Raw genomic sequence first — 17,251 nt, 5'->3', positions numbered from 1 at the left:
CAAGCCGTCTATATTACTGACTGAGATATCGAGCCGAGCTGTGGGTAAAGCTAGATAACAGATGATCATCATAATATGCTAACATAGTGACATGACCCGGCTCACGGCTAGCTCAATAATGCTACCGGGCCGTCACTGAGGAGACTAGTGATGAACTAGGAGAGGTGGATCTCCTTTGTAGTATCACAACTTTTGAATTCCCGAATAAAACTCTCAGCTGGTGTGGTGCCGAATTTATTCAGGTACTAGAGTTCACGGTCACACAATAAGGTTAACTGTCATTGTTCCCGTAATTAAATCTCATTAAAGTATCAGCAAACTATTTATTTGTTCACTATAGGATCTCTGTGAAATCTTTCACAAGTTCCCAAAAAGTCACACCTAATTCAGAGAATGTATACGTAAATATTCTTTGAATATTTTTATTTCACGAAATATTTTTTTGTAAGAAAAATTATAATTTATTCTTCGGTCACATAGTATCGGGTTTATAAAAGAATAAAATTTATTTTATTGTTGTTTATAACGTTTATTTATGTTCACAGTATGTTTACAAATATTTATTTGTGTTTACAAACTTGTTTACAAAAGGTTTGTTAATGTTTACAAATTTATTTACTAAAATTTATTTTTATGTTTACAAATTTATTTACTAAAATTTGTTTTTATAATTATGTTTACTTAATAAAGTTTCAAAAGTTTATTTTAAAATTCCGAAATGATTTGTAAAATTTATTATTATAATCTGAATTTATTAATTTGTTTTTATAAAACAAATCCGATCACGTAATTTATCCCGATTACGTCACCTCGTACGATGCGTAATGAAAAAGTGATTACTCCGCGAGCTCGTCACTACCGGCAGATACGAGTTATTCGCGTTACTTTTTGCCCGTCGATGGGGACTTACTGTATGTAAAATTCACGAAAACTACTGAGAACCATGTCTCATATCCGCGGTAGGACTGCTGCTTTGTTGGAGATCGCTGGTGAAGAGTGTAGAAACTAATGATTTTACGGGAAAAGTGGTCGCCTTTTATACCCTTCGGATAGAGGTTTAACAGGAAACAGTCCGTAAGGGATAGCAGATCTATATCTTTCTCTCACGGGATGAATTTACGTATATCTCCCGTTCCTGGCAACTTTCTAATAGAGATATCTTCTAATTTAGTCGGGTTAAATTTACTCTACTTTATTTCCGCAAAATTAAGACTTAATAGGGGTGTTTTAAGCACCCTCTAGAACATGTCCCTTAAATACGCAGTTACGATGACGTAAGCAAAATAGTTGATTTTATATGATTTTTCGTGTTCAAACGAAGGGGAAAGTTTCTAGCTTTCCAACGAGGTGTCGGAATAAGTATTCGGGTACTAAATAAGGGAATGGCAGTCTTTAAATTTAAAATGTCAAAATGAAAGGTTGACACCCACGTACTAGTCCTTTCCACCACTCTTGGCCTTTTTAGGCCAATAGAATTTTACTAAGTTTTAATAAAACTGTTTGGAGCCGCAGAAACTTTCTCATTCGATATTTACTTTTCGGACGAATATTATTACGAGAAAATACTATAATATTATACTTAACATTTCAACTTAAATATATAAATGCTTAATCCTAACAAGATGTTATACACGAACAGTTACTAACTTATTTAATCTTGCATAGTGACTTTTACATAGTAATCTGAATGTAACCTTGAATCTATTTTTGTCTCGCGACGTGAACCAGCTGGTCGGTACTTTTGACTGAAATAGATTTTCTTTAAAGTTCAAGGTTGAGCGATAATTCGTAATTTTAGTTGTAATATTTGATTCTTTTATTACTTAGGATGTGATTAAGATTTATTATTGTTTATGGGTAGAAACCCATTTATACCAGAATCTTAAGCTTTTCCAATTGTTATTTTTACAATATTCATTATAGTCAGCAAGTTATAGCATTAACAAAATTTATAATTATAATTACGCGTCTATAAATATAGGTACGCGTTTACAGTATTTTTATAACGGTAGTTAACTTCTATCTTGTATTGATAAAATTAGTATTAAAATTCTTTATTCATAATTATACAGTATATAAATTTATAAATATTCAATTTTCTTTTCCAATTTTCATACACTTCCATTATTGCTATAAAAGCTATTGAAGCATGTACTTGCTAAATTTTACGTAAACAATCTCTTCCATAACTTATTTTCTAAGTTTAATGGAGATTTCCCGGAAATTATTTTCAAAAAATACATCGCGCTAATCTACGCGACGTGTCATCTCGAGGCCTGTGGTCACAGCGCTCCGATTACACTTTAGCAGTCTCGATTTTATGAGGCGAAAATTTACGTAAAATTTTTATTACATTCACAAAGAAAAGGTTACAACATACATTTTACTTCCTAATACTAAACGATTACGCTAGTGGTTACCTGTTCATGGTCTTTTTGACCATTTCATTCTTGATTCTTCCATAGTTTAGAACCATGGGACTTATATATCCTGTCTGAACCGTGTCGTGAGGTTGTCGCAAGGCTATTGAGAAGTAGAATTGACTAGAAGGCTAGATTTGTATAGTTATGTCGTTAAACCATACTCTGCCACAAACACTAACTGAAGGTCGGCGTTTCTGCTCGTGTCAATAGACATAGCTTAGATAAGACAAATTATGCAGAATACATACGTATTATCTTCTTCTTATTTAGTGGCTTGGATCTCTTACGGCAAAGAATTACGGATTATGTCAATAAGATCAACCATTCCTTTCTGTAACGATTGATAAAATGATCTATGCCCCACATATTTCAAGTGCGAGCGACCTTGAGCCTATGTTCCGGTACTGGACTGTAGCTGGCTGCAGCAAGTAATAAAGTAGTAAGTAGTGGAACATAATATAAACCATACGTAATGCCTCCTGATATCCTTGTACGCTAACCAATCTTCTTGAATCTTCCTAGTATACCCAAGGTCTGTCGTATGCATCCTGTGGTATTTAGCTGTCTTCCAAGGTATTAGAATACAGTTGGCTTGATCAAAAGGCTAGTCAGGATGAGATACTCTTGGGGCATTCACAGCACGTGACCGAGCCAGGCCCAAAGTCGCATCTTCACCTCAGACGTGACGAGCATTATAGGATTCGACATAAAATACGAATACTTCCTAGTTATATAATATACCCCTTAAAACATAAACGTATTCTGTGTAATAATAATATAATATGTACACGTTATTATTGTATATCCTAGCCATTTCATTAATGGTGAATAGATTTGTTTCCATACATTAAACCTTTATTTTATGGTGACATAATATGCAATAATTAAATATACGGAATCTGCAAGATTATGTGGATTGGCCGCAGAGGAAACTCGCCCACAACGCTTTATGACGCGATTAAATTCAAATAAAAGAATATACGTTTGTCGTTATTTTGGCTTTATATGACATATAAAAGTAATAAAGGATACACCAGTATAGTTACGCTAGATGCTGGGTACATAGTTAAAACTTCATTATTATTATTAGTTGTTATCAAAAAATGCTAAGGCATTATTTATACCACGGTCTCTCCCAAAGAGTTTTGGGCCATAATTGAATGATTAATGATTATTTTCTATTAAGACACTTGATCGCGATTCCACAACGTTATCAATGCATTAACGTATTTTCTGTAAATATATGGCATGCCTAGTATTGTTTGATATTTTGCGTCATTTTATATTTTCATAATAAATTTCTCCTATCAAATCATACAAAATTTAACGTTAAGGTTTAAACATATTAATACCAGTAGATTTAATAATGATTTATGAAAATGACTGATTGACCAAATTTAAAATTGTGTTGAAATGCTTGCAGTTTTCTATAAAATACGGATGATAATATTGTGAAGTTTGCTATAAACAAATCTACAATACGGAATAACTTTAAAAATCATAATTATATCGTAACGGGGCTAAAATTTTAGTTAATTACGATTTTCCATGATTATTTATCTAAAATAAATATTGATAGTTCAGCAGCCTTTTTTCTGCCATTTAAAATAAATGAAACACTTTTTTAAACCTCAGAGTGGCTTTGGAATTTTTGAAAATGTAAATGTGAAGCTGGTTTCAACGAATTTGTTATTAAATATAATTTTTGTATACAAATGAACCGCAGCTAAATTATCATTAACCGCAATATCATTTTTATGCCTTCATTTCCATATATTTAGATACCTTTTATATCTACTCTGAATAGGATAATTTTCAATAATATTTTTGGTATTTCCATGATAAAAAACATATTCAAACACAATCACCATTATATTATTATAATGTATGTTTACATAACGACATAGGTAAAGATGTAACCGTTTGATTTTTTTCTTAGATATTTCTAATCAATTTACGTACACATTTTCTATAAGCTATTATTGCCGTGTAAAATATACAATACGAGTATATTATAGTGCTTTTGTTTTGAAGAATTATTGTAGAATTGTATCAATTTATTTATATGTGTTGTAATGTGAACTTTCAATTGATTTATTTTATAACCTACAATTTACGACAAATTACAGTAGCGAATCATGGCACCTTACGAAGGCTCAGAGCAACCGTATACTGAGCTTTGAAAACAGATGTTTGCGACGAATACTGGGTGTGCGGTTTTAGGAGCAACGAGGAGATAAGAGAACGCACCAAGCAGCCTCTCATCACGCTGAAAGTGAAGAGGCGACGTTGGACCTGGCTCGGCCACGTACTGCGGATGCCAGAAGAGAACTTCAACCTGGCTTGCCTGTTCTTCAAGCCAACGGATTCCGGCGTCCTGGAAGGCCGCTAAATACTATCTACAGAGTGTATACGGCGGAGCTACGGGATGCTGGTTTGACATGGAACGAAGCTAGAAGACTGGCGAGCGACAGGGATTCTTGAGAAGCCGCGTGGTGTCCATATGCTCCAGTTAAGGGGCGGATATGGCCAAAGAAGAAGAAGACAATTTAGGTACATTTTGTAATATTAGTAGAAGATTTTTAAATTGTGGCTCTTGCATTACAACTTTGAATAAACTTTGCGTAAAGCAGATAACTCGCTTCAATTGTTTCGCAAACCGAGCAATGACAGGGTGCAACATAATATAGAAATGTAAGTGCCATATAAAAATAATACAAAGTTCGTCTTATTCATCTTTCTTTGTGGTCTTGGACCACCAAAGAAAAAGAAAATTAGACCATGGTGTTAGAGGCATTTAATGGCAAATAATGAATATCTTCATTCTGAGACAAAAGCATATTGTGATAGACTGGCTCTTTAAAATTGTCTCCAAAACGTTCTGCTCTTCAGTTTGGCCACCCAAACAGAATGGAAAAAAATGAAATTTAGCTTATCGTCAATAAAAATATCGGAGGTCGACGCGAATGAGAGAAGTAAGGATACACAATGTTCAACTATGGGTCATGTAGATTATATGGGATTACTGAACATTTCAGGGGAGCTAAAAATCAATTTTTTAGGGAACCAGAGAAAAACATAGGAGTACAACAGTGAGAATAAAAATTATAAACTATCAATAACTTTATTTTTTCAAAAATATACACGTAATTATTTATAAAAAAAATATTATATTTAAATACATATTAAATAAATAAGGGAGTATTAATTGAAAACGAAGAAAATGCGAAAGCTTTTAAATGCATATCTTTAACGGCCCACATGCTCGTCGTAGGTCAAAATTGAGTTTTTATTGTATTTTTAAACCATGATCCTGGACACTCCTTAAACGTTGTAGATAATCTATTTATATAATTTTGAAGCCTTATTATCCTTTATAGTTATTTTATATAAACGGTACATGTTCAAACCCGCGCGTTAACATAATTTTACTCCCTACTTTAATTATAGTTTGTCAATTTATGGCTACGGCTGTATGTTGTAGCTTAACCACTGGGGAATGCCAAAAGAAATGGCGTATTTCAAAAAAACACTACCTTATTCTTAGGTCAATAACTATTATAAAGCAATCAATATTCGTAGGATGTTTATCAAAATTGAATGGTCAAAGACATAGCTTATAATTAATATCTTTAGAATTATCGTCAAATGTGTTAATCTTGCCGATTTTTTGAATATTAAAATGCCTAATTATTGTCAAATTTGGGATCACAGAGATTATCAATATAATTTTTTATCGTGAATATTTTACAAAAATTATCTCGTCATAAATTATACTAATGGTTTTATAAATGCGTTTAAAAATTAATAAATGTAAAAAATCTTAACACCACTGCATAGTTATGTACCGAAATATGACTATATTCTAAAACATTAGAGCGAGAGGTTTAAAAGAATACTATTTTATGTAACAAAAATACTTTATGAAGTCATCAAATGTTTAAAATAAATATGAGGGATAATAAGGTTTCAAAATTATATAAATAGATTATCTACAACGTTTAAGGAGTGTCCAGGATCATGGTTTGAAAATACAATAAAAACTCAATTTTGACCTACGACGAGCATGTCCCCCCTTTCGTTGGTTGTGATATTTTGATATCTATTTTTTTTAATAAAATTATGCGATTAACGATATATTTTAAGATGTCGAAAACACAGTTAATTGTTTTGTTATGTTAGTCATTGTGTACATAATATATATATTTTTTTATTCTTCTTCTATGTTATGTACCATCTGATCGAAGATTAGATAAGGTATCTCTGTTTTAATCGCCGACTTTTGCGGCTTCAAAAAGAGATCCTGTATAGATTCTTCAGTCAAAAATACGTTTTTTTTTCTGGTACCTACTAATATTAACTCTCTCTACTCCATCAATTTTTAATTGATCAATTAAAGCAGATAATATTACCATATTTTTTTATTTTGTGGCTGAATAATTCGATTTTCGTATTCTCACAATGGTTAGGATGTCGATGTATTGAAAAATCTTTAGAATATTATGAAAACAAAATATTCGCAATAGTGTGGTCCCAACAAAATCATAATAAACACAATAATATAAAGCTGCGTTTTCGAAAATAATGTAAGAAAATGGGTGAAAATAGATGTCTATTCATCTAAGAGTTTATTCGTCCTATGTGGTATTATTTTCGTATTGTTTCACCTTTATTCAACCATGCTTTACACTAAAATAACGAATCTGTTGTCAGCTATAACTTAAAATAGCTTAAGTCGGACTTATACCTTTTTCACGAGTGGAGTTAAATTTTAGCGGATCGCAATAACCCCCCTTGACTTCTCGCACCCCCCGATCCCCACTCTCGTATCACGATTTCTCGCTATGTTCGCTCAGTATAGTCCAGAGCTTTGTCGAAGATGCACGCTGCGAAAGCTATAAAAAGCTCCCATACGATTCGTATATCAGTCATAACGTAATAGTAAATTTACAACAAGGCATATAAATAAATAGAGTGATTATAACACTTTTTATTATATTTAATTAAATAAAAATAAGGATACGTTAATATACAATAATAAATATAGAATGTTTAAATAATATTTTTTTATTTAAATGGACCCTTGAGGGTGATTTTGTGAATGATGAAAACACTGTGAAAATTTACATTTTTTTTTAAATATCCCATACAATTAGTGTGATAAATCATAATTAACTTTTATTTTTATTATTTTATATAATGGATAATCCAAAGACTTGACAGAGTAGTGAAATTGTACTAAATAATTAAATAAAAATAATTTTAGTAACTTTTAGAGAATTTAAATTTTTGATGAAACTTAGTAATCACCAGTGTGCAGTTGTATAAAAATAATGAGTGAAACTGTCAGTTGATATTGGATCATTTTAATTATTCTGAAGTGATTGTCATGACTGTGGATAATCATGTGTTTTTATCACATCTACTTTTTCCTATCGATATTAGCTTCTATAAATGGTAAGTTTATATTCATTTTTATTTTTAATTTATTTATATACATGCAAAACAAACAGTAACAGCAAAACAGCAAAAAAGAGACGGTGCTTATATTATATATTATAATTTGTTATTGAAAAATCAAATTTAGTTGTGCAGTTGATGGCTATTATTTTCGCTTTTTACTCCATCACGACTCTGTGTAACAACTAACCAATCTATCAAAACAAAAGTTTATAGGTAGTTTGAATAATGTTGAAAAAACATAAATATATATTGACTATTATAACATGGAGTTCCTATTACAAAAAAATTAGTACCAATCGTAAATTATTATGAATGTATTAAGAAAATAGTTACGTATTTATTTATTATTCTAAGATAACTCATTAAGGGGATTTTAAAATACTCTAAAGATTACATACTATTATTAATTAAAATAAACACAATATTATTATAGTTTAAAATTTTATAGAATCAATTTAATGGCGATCAAGACCGTTTTCGTCCGTTCATATGGATATCGAAAACTTAACTAAATTGTTTAGAAGCAAAATAAATAACATAATATGTCATGATATTCAATATTAATTAGTATTATATCTTATATTATTTACTATCATATTGTATTTTCACTAATAATTGAGAGTTTACACAGTTTTTTTTAAATTATCTACCGTTTTAAAAATTCGTACCTAAATGAAATTAATTATTTAAAATCAAATACCAAGAAATCCAATTAAGTTGATGTATTTCGACAATCGGGATGATTTTAAACAATACAAATTATATTCACTTGAATGGTGTTGATTGTCACTTTTATTGGTGGAGAGATATTATACTACTTAATCAAAATTCTCAGCATAAGGCATCTAGAATATTATGAAAAAAAAGATACATTTGATACATAGAGTAGAGGATGGGTAAAAAACTGATTAAATATATTATATCGTCTCTGTTCTGGCAGAACACACTAACTGGAGAATACTAGTTTTGAGTAATTTGACTTTGAAGTTGTTACAATGTTTGAAATGGTCTATCATGTGAGTTTATTAAGTAATCGTAAAAAGGATGACTTTAAAATAAAGAATGTTTATTTATTAAGAAGGTTTCTAGACGGTAAAGTTTGAAATAAGGAACATTTTGGTATAACTAACTCTATATGTCACTTTTTCGAATTAGTGTCTTCTGCCAGAACAATGACGATTATTAAATATGACGTAACTTTGAAAAAGCTTTTAAAAATACCTATTAGATAATTCCGCAAAAAACCTCAGGTAGCTTGTGATACTAACACACATCTTATACTTGCAGGGTGAGTACTGTAACCATTTAAGCTGAAATAATGATTATTTTTGAGTATATTCAATATTATGTAATAATAATATGTGTACTATTATTGTTATATGATTTATGTATAATTTATGTTGAAATTAATTGAAATACATATTATTACAGTATCAGAAATAAATTGCTAAATAAGAGTCATGGCATTAATATTGAAAACGTCCTTACGAAACCATACCATGATCATAGTTCTAACCATTTATTTTATTAAAAAAATATTATATAATAGCTATGTCAACGTCTTTTTTAAAATGGTTTCTTAATTCCAATTCAAATAAGATTGAATATGCCTCGGAGGATGCGTCATTAAAAAATATTATTTAATACTGCAAGTAGCATTTATATGAATGGCTAATAACCATTCCTCGAAATAAAGCATGTTAATTATATAACTTCCAGCCTGTGTGGGCTCTTATGCTCCGTTAAGTAACGAAAAATGTAATTTACTTTTTTTTGCAGCATTTGTGCAAAATTAGAGATTGAGATCTGTGTAGTAAAGATCAAAACTTACTGATAGTGTTAGTACTTGTATACGTTGAAATTTTTCTGATCGTTATTAAATTATTTCGAATGCGTATAAAGTACGCAAATATTATACATTGGTAGTATGTTTTAATTTATATTATTAATGCTTTTCAACTGAGAGTATTTGATAGACATTGACTTAATAATATAACGTGTACCCACGTCAAGCATAATATTATTATGATTATTATTTAATACAACTCTATATACAAGCCCAACTGCTAAGCATACTCTAAAGTTGTGCTTACACATATGCTGTTATAACAATTGGCTATTACAATAGAATACGGGTAAAAATCACAAGTAAAAAAACGCTACATATTCACTGCTATATGAAAGACAATAGCTAATAATTAATTACTATGACATTACGAAAAAACATAAATTAAAAACTGCAAGTTATATTAAATTTGATAATACCGATTAAAATGTAAACTTTAGAATTTTTAATAATTTGAGTTTATAGCCAATTGTTACCTGAGATGCACCAGTGACATTAATTCCTGAATAATGCAGTAGGTGCGAAAGTAAATAATGAATGTTTTTATCTGCGCAGCAATTATTGTCCAAGGCGGTCAATTTTTCGTGAACCATGTTTCCATATAAACTAAACCAAAGATGCAACTAGAAACAACGATTGAATGTAATTTTTATTCGTAGGCATTTAATTTAAGTTGAATGTTTAGCGGAAACATGTCGGTATAACTTGAAAATATTTCAATAAAAACCATATTATTACAATATATACATCGATTACCTAGTCTTCTTCTTCGGCCATATCTGCCCCTTAGTTGGAGCATATTATGGACACCACGCGGCGCCTCCAAGAATCCCTGTCGCTCGCCAGTCTTATTGCTTCGTTCCAGGTCAAACCAGCATACCGTAGCTCCGCCGTATACACTATATAGATAGTATTTAGCGGCCTTCCAGAATGTCGGAATCCGGTCGGCTTGAAGGCAAGCCAGGTTGAGGTTCTCTTCTGGGATCCGCAGCACGTGGCCGAGCCAGGTCCAACGTCGCCTCTTCACTCACTCACTTCACTACGTATTACCCGCGGTTAACAATCGTGATTCCTTTTAATTTTCTTCATTAAAATACTTCTTAGGTCTTCGTAGTCCAATGCGTATGGCACTGAGCTCTCATTCGGGGTTCTGGGTTCGATTTCCAGCGGGGTAACAATATGATATATCTGATTATCCAAAACTGTGTGTTTCTTTGATGGTTTCATATTTCACTACATCACGGTCATTAAGCTTCATGACTTATTATAGTATTAAAATTTCTCCAGTGATCCATTCAGTTAGCCGTCCGAATAGCTAAAGGAATTGAAATACCCATAGCATCATTCACTTTATTAGAACAGGTTAATAAGATTGACATGCGAAAACCATTTGCCATATATCAAGATTTTGAAGCTGTGCTATCTTTATTTTGTCGAAAATTGAAAGCGTGTTTCGTTTATGTGACCGACTTTAATGCACATTATTATGATATAGATTATAGACGCATCTATTGAAAAGAACATATCATTATTTAATCTGTTTAAGTTTATCCCATTTTTCACACACTTGAGATTCATAGCCACATGGGTCCCACAAGAGAGGGTTGACGGGGCTTTATCTTGGGGACCCTGGGTAAGGGGGGCCCAGCGTGGCGGGTCAACCAGCCACGTGAGATAAACACACATCACAAAATTGCACGAATAGTAAAAAAATGTCACTTGCACCGTTATTTCACTTCAAGCAAACTAAAATTTAAAAATATATGATTGTGCGATTCCATTTTTGATTATTGTTTGTCGATATTCGACAACTCCATAATTATTCAAGTGGGTGTATTAAAAAATACCCTTTACCTCGAACATCATTTGGACTACGCAACTGTAGATCGTCACACTGCCTTTAACCTTAGCGATAGGTAGGGGGGCGCAAAAGATCATAGCCTGAGGGCCCGCTTCAGGGTGTGAGGGCCATGCATAGCCTATTACTTGACTTACTTGACTTTTGATATTCCTAGTTGCTGGGGTTCCCACACATTTCGTAGCTGATCCCCTTCATCTCTTGGACATCATCTCTAGTTTTAGGTTTCGTTTGAATCTACGTGGCGATGTGAATTGCCCGGTCCTTGAAGAGAGCCGGGGGATGTGGCAGCCTCCAAGTGCAGGTGTTGTAATTCGTCTTCATTCTTCAGTGGTGATTTGATTTCCCGGTTCTTGATGAGGACCGGGAGAGGTTGCCGTCTTCTAGTTCAAGTGTTGTGTGGCAATTTTCAAAAATATAATGATTTTTGAAATATTATTTTATTTAAAGAGCCTGGCGCGCTCTTCACTCGGCCACCGCATCCTTTTCTTTGCTTCGCGACTGTGGTTTTCTAGCTTCCTTTTCGTATTCGTAGGTGGCAGTTTATCGGCGGCTGCTATTCTTCTTTTTTCTGGTGGGTTTCTTCTTCGGGGTTTCTGCAGGTTGCTTCTTCGGGGGTTCTTCTGGATTTTTTCCTAGTCTGTATAGGCGGGTGTGTATTTCTTCTTCGCATTCTTTGATGGCGTCCAGTGTTGTGCAGCAGTCTGTGGTTAGGTAACCTTGGCTGTGTATTTTATTCCTTTCGTGTTTGAGATATGAATAAATACTCCATAGAGAATCTTCTGAAAATTTTTGTTTTCGGTCTTTTAGAAGTTTTGTATTATTTTGGATCTGTTGTGATCTGTTGGGCATCTGCCAGTCGTCCTCTGATGTCTCCGTCTGTTTTTTTCTGGTGACAGGCTCCCATTTATCTTCTAGGGTCTCAGATGCATCCAGTACCGGAGTAATATAGTCCGGTTCCGAGGTAGCATATCGGTTCACATCGTCGTCGCTGCTGATGTCAGCCTCCGGCAGCTGTTCGCTCTCCGGGGCCTCAGCATATTCGGTTTCCGGTTTTGGCGGAGTTTCCGTTTCTGTGGTCTCGGCTGCTTCAGTGTCGTGTGGTACCGGAACTAGCGTATCCGGAATTTTCTCTGCTTTTGAAGCTGTGAGAGTTTCCGTTGTTTCATTTTTCGGAGTCTCGGTGGTTCCGGTTTCCGGGGTCGCTGTTGGTTCGGGTACTGCAGTTTTTGTCGCTTTGAGTTCCTGGGTCTCGGGTAATTTGATTTCCGGGATGTCGATTTTCTGGGTGACGACTTCCGGGGTCTCTTTCGGGATGATGACTTTTTTTCTTTTCTTTTTTCCTTTTTTCGGGGCGTCGACTATGTCCATATCTTGCGACTCGGCTGTAGTGATGGGAAAGGTCGGTGTGTGCTGCGGGTCCTTTGTGGAGATGGATAAATCCGTTTCCAAAGATACCTCCGTGATAGGTATTATGTCGTCCAGTATGTGATCCGTCTGGGTTTGGGATGAGATCGAAATGTTGTTGTTCGATCTGTCATCCAATATGCCCGGTTGGTATTCCGTGTGTAGCGGTGAGTCAGCTGTTAGAGTCTCCGAGTGATGTGGTGAGTCGATTGTGGTGGATTCGGTCTGCGTTTGAGTCATGCGGCTATGAGCTGGGCTGATTTGTGGATTAATTCCCCTCCTCGGATTTTCTATGGAGATTTTCCGGTGCAGGGCGAAGTGCAGTGTGTGAATCTGATTTCCTTTGTCGTTGTCTAGGATGCAAACGAGGAAGAGAGGCATTGGGTGCCTGCTTCTGCCCCGTGTCATCCTTCTGACGTTGATTATGGGGAAGCCTTTGCGTATTAGGTCATTTGTGATGTCTTCTGTGTTTGTGCCGATGTGGAGGCCCCTGATGACGACGTAGATTCGATCGTGAGCATGTAGGCTGGAGTCTGCTTCCTTAATCGGCACGTGCATTGATGGTCTGTAGTGTCTTGAAGATGATCTGTATTGATGTTGCGTATTCCTGTAGGTCCAAGTGTGCGATGGTCTCAGTGGCAAGTTTGAACTGTTGATGCTGGACCTCCAGGAGTGTGGTCGAGCAGGTGAGATGGCGTGAATTGTTTCTTCTGCATCGTCATGATAGGCCGTGAGTAACAAGAAGTGGAGCGTCAAGAGTTCCCGTATTTTTGTAGGTTTATTTATAGAGAGTCTGGTAATTTCTCTATAAATCTGCTCCATTTTGTAGTAGGTAGCAGTTGTCCTCTGATTGGTAGGTAGGTCGTATGTGGTTGGTCTCGGCTTGCAGGTAGGTATATGCTTGTGCGGAGAAGGTCTCTGGTCACTTGCGGCGGCAGAAGTAGGTATGATCTATTCAGTCGTGGAGCTCTTTCTTCCGCGTCAACCATCGATATTTATTATGGCGATGAGACTCTCCAAATTCTCGTTTTCTACTCTGGATATGCAGTTGAAGAGATGCAGAGCTGTATAGATATAATTATGAGAGTCGGTCTCGTACTGTTATTTTTTCTAGTCGTCATTTTTGCCGACAACGGAATTCTCAACCAGCAACTGTAACTCAAATGCATTAATGTGCTACCTACCTTTTTTAATATTTGTTTCTTTATTAAACACTACAACAGGCCTGTGAAGCCCAATAATAGTCGTAAAACTCCCAGGCTTGAGGAATTTACATATTAGATTATGTAAATATATTTTGACCTCACTGGGAATCGAACCCAGAACTCCGTGATGGAAGGCCAGCGCCTTGCGCACTGCACCACGAGAGCCGCCTTTTTTGACTTTATTTATCAACATTATAAAAAAAAGTTCAGGAAGACTGTTGACTTCAGATATATTTTATTTTGTTTTAATTGAGTACATTAATTGTGTCGCTAGATTTCAAAATCAGCCAAGTCCACCTTTAGGTAGGTATTTTTGACTTTTTTGTAAATCGCTGAAGAACTACTGCTTTCTAACATTTATGCATAATCGAAATGAGGAACTTATTAATTTTAAATAGTCTATACTCGAAATAATATAAACTTTCACCCTTGTGACTGTGTACTTGAGAAAACAAAAAGCTGTTTTTCTCCTATACATATATTATGGACTTGGCTGATTTTGAAATCTAGCGACACAATTAAACAAATAAATTCAATTATTGATACTTGTAATCAACGGAAACTTAGCAATAATAAAAAAGCAGCAAACTCATAAATACCTAATATAATATATTGTACTTATTTACATAATTGCATAAGGTATTCAATATCCGGAGAAAAGGCATTATGTCTCAAGGTGCAGAAAATCCTATACTTGTTAATAAAGCTCACATTTGGTTATTGTGGATATGTAAGTATGCAGATATATGTTTCAAAAAGAAAAACAAAACATATTCAGTTATTGAATTACTGAGCACGTACGTACGAGGACGAGAAATTGGCATGCAAAAATATTTTGTGCGCACAAATAAATTCTCTAAGACTTTTATGATAAATTCAATAATGAAACTTTTTCTGCATGAAGCAAATTCTAATAAATTATTCATTTCGATAACTTTGTTTTCTTTGGAATTTCAATCACATGGCTTGATATATTATGTTATAGTAATTGGTTATTATAATAATATATCATGACTCTGAATATAGTATTGTTACCTATAGGTACATCCATTCAAAGAAGACACACAATACTAGCAAAACAATATCCGATCGTGATAGATTCTTGGGTTTCCACCGCGTGTACTCCTTCCTTCATATCTCTTGATAATGGCCTCTGCAACGAGCCCGAAACGTCGAGGAAAGAAGGAAGAAGTACACGCTGTGGAAACCCAAGAATCTATTACGATAAAAAACAACCGTGAAAGTCTCAAACATTATACAATATACGATTTTTGCACTATTAAGGGGTATAAAATACCACTAGATGTATAATCACATTTGCTTTCTAAATCGAATAATTAAATTTACGAAATATGTTTAGAATATGTATTGCACGGTATAAGGGTAGTAGTTTTTAAAATTTTTATTCATTATGCTTTCTCTAAAAGCTTTCTAAATCTATTAATTAATTGTTAAGAATATAAAGACAGCTTCAAGATAAAATAAATTATTTAACTATAAGAATTGAATCGATTCCAATTACTAAATCAAAAAATATATTCAGTGAAAAGACAAAATTTAATGTCAATTTCTTCTAGCTATGAGACTCAAGGAACATTCATTTCGTCTCGGTCAAAGTCTTCATGCAATGATATTCCCTTACTTTTTGATCGTACCAACAAGTAGTAATAATTATGTATTTGCAGAATGTCATTTAAAAAAATAATAAATGACAATGTTCTATGTTACTTGAGGCGACCAGAGTGCACCCAGAGAAGAAGAATAGATCTTATATTATACAATTTTTACTAAATGCATTATGTTTATTGTTTTTATGCCCTAAAATGGTTCATCATACACCGTCGACGCAACTGCACATTTGAGTTGCGCACGCCGCACACGCCCCGCCGAACGCTGTTCACTCAGGCCACACACTAAGGATTTAGATGCATTAATATTATGTTTCAATAACCCCTTTAGGCGTAATAAATAAAAAAAATCGTCTATATTCATCAACACCCTCATATTGAGACAACACAATTGACTGTAATGAATTTTTGAGTGTAACCATAAAGTTTTTTTAGTATTGTTTATTTACGTCCTTGATAAAATAAACGCAAAATAGCACAGAAAGGAGTGTTGTCTGAAATTAAAAATATCAATTCAGCTTGTAAATGATTCAAAAAATAAAAAGTAAGGTATTTAATTAAATTAGTACCTATGCTGTAAACGTGAATATAAAAACATACTATTAGTTACTGTTTTTTTTTTGTAAATATTTAGACGCAAATTTCAAATATTTTTTTTGAAATGAAAATATTTACTTTGAAGTTATTCATAGAAATATATCCGTGTTTGAAACGATTCATATATTCTTATATCTATTGTACGTTTGACATGCAAAAAAGTATTTCAAAAGACCTTGCTTTTTTCGTTTCACTGAAGTTTTCACTAAAGCCAATCGATGCTTTATAAAGTAAAATCTATTGTAAAATAGGTTTCATAACTATTCGGATTGATAATAATTATTAGTTATTTAAACACTGTACTTTCTACCGTTCGTTGAGAAACTTTGAAATTATGTATAGGGGATTGATCCTAGCATTAGGGCCCATGCCCACCCAACACCCTTATATCATTACGTAGCACTATGATTGTAGAATTGAGGAATACTGACAATCAAAAACAATGGTAAGTAATAAACCATTCGGCTGGTGGGGCAAAGTGAAGAGTGACCGGAGACTTGAAATAAATGATTTCCACTCCCATACGAACCTCGGCGGGTGCTCCCGCCGAGGCCATATAATTTATTTGGACCCGTTACCTTCATTATTGCCATAAAGAAAAGTTCTAAGCGCCAATTTCTCCCCACGTTATTTTTTGCTCCGGAGGAATTCACTTCTCTCGATGCCTTCGGGAATCCCCTGCGACCCCTTGGGAAAAATGTTATTTTATCCGGCAAACTGAATTATGGCATGCAAAAAATGACAGTAATCGGTGATGTTAATGGTGACATCATAAAAATATGACCCTTTTTGTGTTATTCAATAATATAGTAGTATTGCATATG

At 33.8% G+C, this 17,251-nt stretch overlaps 1 protein-coding gene across 2 annotated transcripts in view; it reads left to right on the top strand.

Annotated features, from left to right (window-relative positions):
* The first annotated feature begins 7,295 nt into the window (after positions 1-7,295).
* LOC147073489 (uncharacterized) overlaps positions 7,296-17,251 on the top strand; it is a 72,928-nt gene continuing 62,972 nt past the window's right edge. Inside the window, exons 1-2 of one of the 2 annotated variants that reach the window (XM_085945280.1) lie at positions 7,296-7,358; positions 7,690-7,880. In XM_085945280.1, coding sequence (XP_085801406.1) covers positions 7,829-7,880 — 52 coding nt within the window. In that variant the 5' untranslated portion in view covers positions 7,296-7,358; positions 7,690-7,828. The remainder of the gene's footprint in view (positions 7,359-7,689; positions 7,881-17,251) is intronic. The other variant, XM_085945281.1, reaches the window with a different exon arrangement.

Source organism: Rhyacophila brunnea, unplaced genomic scaffold, assembly GCF_057557595.1.
Source record: "Rhyacophila brunnea isolate RB1 unplaced genomic scaffold, BYU_Rbru_1.0 scaffold_18, whole genome shotgun sequence".
Taxonomy (NCBI): Eukaryota; Metazoa; Arthropoda; class Insecta; order Trichoptera; family Rhyacophilidae; genus Rhyacophila; species Rhyacophila brunnea.
Note: the sequence above shows the minus strand (reverse complement) of the source record. Positions and strands in the feature narration are given on the sequence as shown.